We start from the raw sequence: 7741 nt of genomic DNA, 5'->3' as shown, positions 1-7741 counted from the left end.
ACATGCTGCCTTCATGGTCAAAACTGCAAGTCACCACCCAAGGCAATGGCACCTTACATTAAATTTGGCTCCATTTCTTTACCAAGAGGTCACAGCTTTGAAACAGTCTGACCTATACTGTCAGGAAAAGGGTTCCATTCCTCTGGAAGAGCACTGGTGGGAAGCCATTGGAGGAAGCTTGTGCTGTCACAGGATGGCTCTGGTCCAGCAAGGGATGCTGGTGGGGCAGAGGTGCCCAGAGCCACTGAGCACAGACAGGCAGGGCCTGCCTGGGGCCATCACCCACAGCCACCACAGGCCTTTGAATGGCTCACTCTGCTGGAGCTGATCTGGATTCAACTTGGCACAACACAAAAGCCAGAAGGCACCACCAGCCACTGCACACTCATGTATCCCCCATCCTGCCTGCTGGAATGAAGGCTTAAGCTGAAAGAAGGCAATATTTTATGTGACAGACCAGGAAAAGGAACAGAAGTATGTCAGGTTTAAACAAGCCTTTCCTTAGCAGCAATTAATTAGTTCTACAGCCAGGCTGGGAGCACAGATGTGCAGGGAACTGGGTCTGCAGTGACACAATGCCATTGGTGCTGAGGGTCTTCCCTCCACGCTAACACTCAGAACAGGAGTGAGACAACTGCATGGGCAGAGGACTCCAGTGCATGCCCAGATCTTCCACAGCCTCTAAAAATGGGAGCACCTGAGCCCTGCTGCACTTCCTGTAGAGACAAAAATGAAGACAACCATCTTTCTCAGACATTCTGGGTACAAATATTGGCTCAGAGCTTGCAGTCACTGTCACACAGGCTCTCCCCTAAACACCCTCAGGGTAGCACCACCAAGTGATATCCTGAGAGCCTTTCTGCACAGCCTCAATAGGCCTGAGAGACCAGCAAAAACAAGGAAATCCTTCAGGAAGGCTGAAATGCCATTCTTAATCCATCCTGTTATGACTAGGCATTAGGGGAGTCTGAATGGCATGTTCATTGCAGGCATGTTGCAATAGGTAGGCACAAGGCGTGACAAAGTGACTCTGAGCTGTCAAGGTGCCAGGAACACCCTGTGGTGCACAAAACCACAGCAGGAGGAGATCCACGCATCCTGGTGCTCCACTCGGATCTCTAACAGATTTACTGAGCATTACATAAAAAGTTCCACTAAGAATATTAAGATTGCAAAGTCTTTACAGTGTTGGGAAATGCCTGCAAACCTTCATAGCCACCTGGGGTGTTTGAATTATGATACAAGCCCCAGTTACACAATCACATACCTTCCCCCCTGAACAAACTGAACACTGTTCTTTGTTCTGAGCTGCCTCGTCCATCTTCCTCTTCTACCTCAAGTCCTGCTCATTGCTGCTCCTTTTTTCTTTCCCATCCTCTTTTCCTCTCTCCTGCCCCAGCACAGGCCGCAGAGCACAGTGAAGACCATCACCCCACTGGCTCTGTGAGTGGGGAAAACACCTGCAAAAAAGCCATGCTCTGCTTCAATCTCAGGGTGCCCCAGAGTGCTCCAAGTGAGGAGATGTGCCAGGAACGGAGCACACCCACTGGGGACCCTCTTTCTTCAATTCACCTACTGACTTCTTCAAAAAGAAGAAGTGCACATCTTTGGAAAGGCACTCTTCTGACAAAGGGCATGAGCATGTCACAGTTTTTCAGTTAGAAGAGCTTCCCTGACCTGCTCCCCTGCAAACACACTGAATTGCTTTAAGTTCCAAACAGCATCCTAACAGCCTGAAATGTCCAAAATCATTATTGAGGGCACTGCGAGTCTGCTGTGGTCTTACCTCAGTCTGAAGGGGACAGGGTGACTGTGAACAAATCCCTCTCACAACCCTTCAAAGATCCACACAAGAGTGAACTGTTTAGAAATGATCCTGACAGAGACATGACAGTCACAGCTGTGGACCTGCTGCCCATGCTCTGAGCAACTGAGCTGGGCACTGCTTTGAGGAAGGAGCACTTTTCCCCTGTCCTAGATGGATGTCAGCAAACTGCTAGAAGGAAAAAGCCTGTCTCCAAGCGTTAGGGACAGCACCAGAGTTACTCCTTTTCCATAATCAACCTGGCAAACAGTTGGACACTAAGTTTTATTTGTCAGGTGTATTCCAGCATCCAGTGGAAACATCCACCATTTTATTTTCAGGGTGTCTTTTTCCACACAGGCTTCTCTTTATCCCTCAACTGTCCCATCAAGGACAATTCTGTAACTAAAGAACAGACAACAAAACCTTTGCTTGTAGGCTTATAAAGCATTGGCCAAGTTTCAGCACCAGACTAAACTGTCATCGTTGAGATATCGGCTGCCAAATTTCCACCCCTCACGTGCAGCCTAAGCAAAACACTCTGCGTGGCCAGGGAGGGGCAGGTTTGTGTTCAGGGCTTGGGAAGGGGAGCTCTGCTCCCAGCCCAACATTGGCAGAGCACAGGTGAAGGCAGCAGCAGGAGCTGCCACCCCTGCAGTGGCACTGGCCAGCACAGAAGTACAGTGGCACAAGGGGACAAGGCACCACTGAGCACCACTCACCACTTCCCGTGGTGACTCCAGCAGACTGGAGTTAGAGCCCCACGAGGGGATGAACCAGAGCAAGGGAAGCCTCAGGGACCTTGGTTTGCCAGAAGAGGGTGGGACGTGGTCAAGTGTCAGCAGAAGGCAAACAGCTACCTGGGGATGGTTGTCACCCAGTACTCTTTTTAATTAATCTAGATCTAATCCCCACTCAGTTTCTTGGAAAATCTTAGTTAGAGCAAAATATTCTTTTTAAAAGGTGTGATGTAGAAGAGGCTTTCAGCACCCAAAGCACAGCTAGCTTACATTTTTGGCTGCAATTTCCACTAAGAAATCAGTCACATGTACTGAGTACTCAGGGGAAGAGATCTTCAGTGGCTGGAAAAGTTTACAGTGACCATCCTGCAAGCTAGAAGCTGAATTCAGACAGATCTCAAGGAGGCGAAACTGGCCTGTTAGTTCTGTATAACAATTTTCTTTAGCCAACATTGAGAAGCAAGCACAAACTGCACATGTAATAGCTGCTTGAGAAGACACTTAGCTCAGGGAACAATAACCACGTCATGGTTTCTGCCTATCAAAATACAGTTGCATCAGAGTTAGCTTCAATTCCACTGTTTACATGCCACTGCAATTAAACACAGTTGTGTCCTACCCAGTCAGGATAAAGAAATGACACATAATGTTTGGTTCTGCCTCAGTGTGTAATTGCCCCATGGATGCACAGATCCCCAGTGGCAGTAAGTCTTGGAGGCTGCCTCACAAGCACTGGATAAGCGTAAATACCAAGAAAAAGAAGTCAGTGCAGGCAGAAATGGCCACGCTGCCCATCACTTACTGCCCACAGCAATGAGCTACCAAAGCCCTGGCACAGCACAGCAGCTGTGAATCACCTTCCCATGACTTCCTGCACAAAGCCAGATGTTGGCCCAGCTCTTTTCCATAGGTCAGACCAGTTGGCCCATACATGATGAGCTGTTTTGGACAAAAAAAGTGTCACATGTGATTGTTCCTCACCTCAGGCTGTTACCAAACCCAAGCAGTAACATCTCAGATTACTCTACAGCACATTAGAGACTACTAAAGCTTTTGAGATACTGGTTTGGTTTTAGTGAGAGCTGCCACATTTGTGCAGGAGACCAGAACCCACAATACCAGCTAGAAAAGCAGCACCACATCTCCAGCAGCAAGTGGTCAATGTTTGCATGACCGAATTTGAATTCCCCCAAGCACTCAGGTTATTTGTGTTTAAAAAGGGGGGAGTTTCAGTTCAGTGTCTCCAACAGGCTGCACTGCAGCTGGGGTATAAACCACCCCCAACACAGGGCCCAAATCCTGTCAGGGGTGAGCACACACCATCATTGCTATTTCCTCAGGCTGGCTACTTCCTTCCAGTCTATGGCACAAGAATGATGCTCAATCTCATTCCTCTGAGAGTGTTCAGCAGCCAATTCCTACCAGGGAAAGTGCTTCTGACAAGCTGGACAGGACTGGTGCCACCCAGCCCATGTAACTCTTGAGCAGCACATCCAGTGTCCCAGACCTCCAGCTCAGGCTGGCCAGATGGATGTTGTTGTTAAAAGCCAGCTTTTCCTCCGTGTGCTTCTCTACAAAAAGAAATCCCCTGGAAAATGTCTTTTGCACTGCTTGTCCGACAACACTTACCTTATCTCCTTCCTCAATGTCACAGATTTTCTCCAGAGTTGAAGGGTTGTAGGTGGGGAACTTCTTTCCACTTGTAGACTCGTGCCATTCGTTGTTAATAAATATCTGAAGAGAGAGCAAGGGGAGTGGGATGGGCAGGAGAAAGAAAAACAACTTCTATAGACAAAAAAACCCACAAGTGCTCCTCAAAGGTCCAGAGGCTCTTCAACTTCCATCCATGGCAGAGTCAAGTGTGCTCAGGCTCTCTCCAAGGGACACTGCTTGCAATACAGAAGCATTTCTATAAACCTTGTGCACCCAGGAAGTTTTGAGCCAGAGGAAGGCAGAGCACAGGTCCCACAGAGAACAACACTGGGATTTGGCAGTGAGAAATGGGCAGTTTTTGAACTGCATCTCCATGGGAACAGCAAGCAGACCCCAAGAGAAATTGTATGCTTGAGGCAGAAGGAGCCCCCTGCTCCGTGTTGCTGTACAATTATTACTTGGCTGTTGGTGCCCTGCCCTGGGCTACCTCCACAGCTTGCTCCCCCTCTGGCAGTGTCTGCAGGAGGAGGGTTCTGGCTCGGCTCTACCCCACCATGCCTTGTCACAGGCCAGATCAAGCCTCCCACGTCACTTGGAGTCATCTGTGACAAGATTTAAGTGTTTCAAAATATTGCATTTCCAGAGCAAGAACAAACAGTCCCGGCGTTGCGTAACTGAAAATGCATTAAATACTGGAGTGTTGTTACTCACTGTAAACAGAACATGAATACCTATATACAATTAATTGATTCAACATGCATCTTATCCACGCTGTGATCTGACTTGGCAGTGTTATATTTTATAGATATACTTTAAATAAGATTAGATGAAGTAATCTTTATTAGTAGCCTGCTAGTGGCTGTAAGCTAGTACTTTTATTTGGAAGCCATCCACATTTGCAATCTTGTTTATGAGTCTCTACACACCACCAGGAGATTAATGTTGCATCTCTTACATTCGGAATTCCCACTGCTTTGGGTCATAGTTTTCTTTCCTTGGGCAGCTTTTGTTCCTGAAAGGACTTTTTCTCATTATTTCTGCATAAAGCATCCAAAGTGTAATTGGTGTAGAAGCTGCACTGCTGGACTCACCTGTTTCACACAGGCTGAGAAAAAGAAAATTTCACAAAAAATGTTGCCAAGGAAGTAACAAGAAAAGATACAATGTTAGAAATATTAACTCCCGTTTAGGACACCAGTGCTCCCAAAATACCTCTGTTATCCAAGCGCTACATTTAACATTTATATATTTTAACCTCAGTTTTTCTTTATTTCCCTAATGAAGAAAAGTCGTATTATAAATGTGGGAAATATGACAGGAACCATAAAATTACGGTACCAGGTATATGCTCACAAACTAAGGACTGGGGAAGGATACTGATTTTTCCTTTGCATTCAACACTAATTCTGTGGGAAAGTGATGTTCCTACTAAAGCAGTAAAACACAAGAGTGACAGGATCAGGCTGTTTTAAATGTAACATATACACTGGCATCATTCTGGGAATCCACCACATATCACGAGTCCTTGGTGCCAGGAGTTGAAATCAAATTGAACAGTATATCCACAGTTCATGCTTCACAGCCAGAATTTGAGACAAGGAATTGTGGACAGATCACTTCCATCACACACCCATGACAAGCACTAAGCTGCTGTATAAGAAAGATCTTTGTTGAAAAACTTTGCCTCTCCCCCAGCCCCATAACTGGTAGAACCAAAAATAAAAATCTCCTCTAAGCAGAGGGAACCGTGCTGTCAGCTGTAAACATCTGGTGAAACTCAGAGCTTGCACAAAACCCCTCACAGTTTTATGAAAATTGACTGCTGCCCATTATTTTCTCAGATGCACCGGGAGCATCAGACCAAACATCAAATTCACACTTTTAATTTGTGTTGGTTTCCACTTTAAAGATACAACCTTGACTCTTTCAGTGCTCACAGTCTCTGGCAAAACTGTGGAGCATAAACTGCGTGTTCGAAAACACACACGGCTGCAGGATAAGATCCCTAAGGAGTGTTTAAAAGTGTTCACAACAATAAAAATAACAAAAACCAGAACATTTGGATGTTTAAGAAGAACTCAAATGGCCGTGTCCATTTTGGATGCAGGAAAGAGCTGTTTGTGCTGCATTACGCCATTCTGCAACCAGCAGCTGCAGACCCAATTTGCTGCTAAATGACAAGTTTATCTGACAAATAAAGAGTAGATAAATTTCGGATGTTAAAAAATTAATCTAGTCCACTGATTACTCCTAATTGCTAATCTTTCAGTACACTTTGGATGCATAATTCAAATCAACACCTCGCCGGATAAGCTATCGCTGTTCACTCCTCGCTACAAGGGAATGAGCTTCAAATTTTGTTTTTTCTTAATACTCAACACAAAAATGCAACAGTAACACACTCATTCAGCCCCTGCAGCTCTTTTAGTCCAGGCACAAAGTTGAAATTATGGCAGCCGAGGCTCCTCAGCAGTAACCAGCCTGACGCTCTCCCCACTGCCCAAAGCAGCAGGTCAGGCTGTTGTGGAACAAAAAGCGACTCAGCGATCGCAGAGCTACAGCCGCACTGGGAGCAGGGATTTCTGCAGCCCTACTCAGCTTCAAGCCAGCCCCACCTCTGAGGGACACAGATATCAAGCTCAGGAGCCTTTGGTTTATACCAAAAGGTCAGGAGCGGCTGTTTACAGGGAAACTCAATGGAGAACGGAGAGGTGAGGGTTTGTGTGGGCTCAGTGTCCGACTCCTCATCCCGTGGGGAGGCCATGGAGCTGGGATGAAGAGCCACCAACATGGGCACTGCTCCTCTCTGGGGCTGCAGGATGCTGCAGTCTCATGGCAGAGCCTTCCCCAAGGCCCAGTCCTGCCAGACACCGGCCCTGGGCTCACCACCACCCAAACCCACCACTGGCACAGAGCCCCCTCCCCACAGGGGAGCTGCGGGTCAAGGACGCTTGAACACGACCCCAGCAAGCGGCTCTGAGGGATAAAACCTTCCTCGCCCTGCCCAGGCTCACCCCATCCAAATCGGATTTTGCTGAGCGCCAGCGGGGATCTGGAGGCGTTCACGGGTGGGTTGGGAGGGGAAGATGGTGTGAGGCACCACAGCCATGGAGAGGAGCCCAGGGCGCCTGGGGCAGAGCAACAGCTTTGGAGGAGTTATTTTATTAAAAAGACAAAAATAGGTTTTGGGCATTAGGGATTGGGGCAAGTGTTGCTCCATTACAAACGCCACTGTCATCTGCTTGCTCAACCTCAAACCCCCATAACCCTAATGTCTCAGGCAGCAGAAGGAATAAAAGAAGCTAAGAAAAACAACACTGAGGGCAAACATTTTGTATTAAAAATATAACACCTCACCACCACACTGACTCCACCGAACATCGGGGACAGCACGGCAAAGCCCACCCGCCGCCCAGCGCCCCGTGCCTGGCGGGCTCACCTTGGTGTATTTCACCTCCAGGCTGCGCAGGGGCCGCGGGAGCGGAGGCACTTTCTTGTCGGGCTGCCCGTTCTCCACGGCGCCGTTGAGGGCTGCCATGGCCCC

General features: G+C 47.7%; 1 protein-coding gene across 1 annotated transcript in view; it reads right to left on the bottom strand.

Annotated features, from left to right (window-relative positions):
- The window catches only part of ALDH1A3 (aldehyde dehydrogenase 1 family member A3), a 33315-nt gene extending 25580 nt beyond the window's left edge, over positions 1-7735 (bottom strand). The window contains exons 1-2 of the mRNA XM_005424228.2: positions 7637-7735; positions 4174-4278 (exon numbers count right to left, since the gene is read on the bottom strand). Coding sequence (XP_005424285.1) covers positions 4174-4278; positions 7637-7735 — 204 coding nt within the window. The remainder of the gene's footprint in view (positions 1-4173; positions 4279-7636) is intronic.
- Positions 7736-7741: the final 6 nt, after the last annotated feature.

Source organism: Geospiza fortis, unplaced genomic scaffold (genome assembly GCF_000277835.1).
Source record: "Geospiza fortis unplaced genomic scaffold, GeoFor_1.0 scaffold2, whole genome shotgun sequence".
NCBI lineage: Eukaryota > Metazoa > Chordata > Aves > Passeriformes > Thraupidae > Geospiza > Geospiza fortis.
The sequence above is the reverse complement of the archived record's forward strand: the minus strand, read 5'-3'. Positions and strand labels throughout refer to the sequence as shown.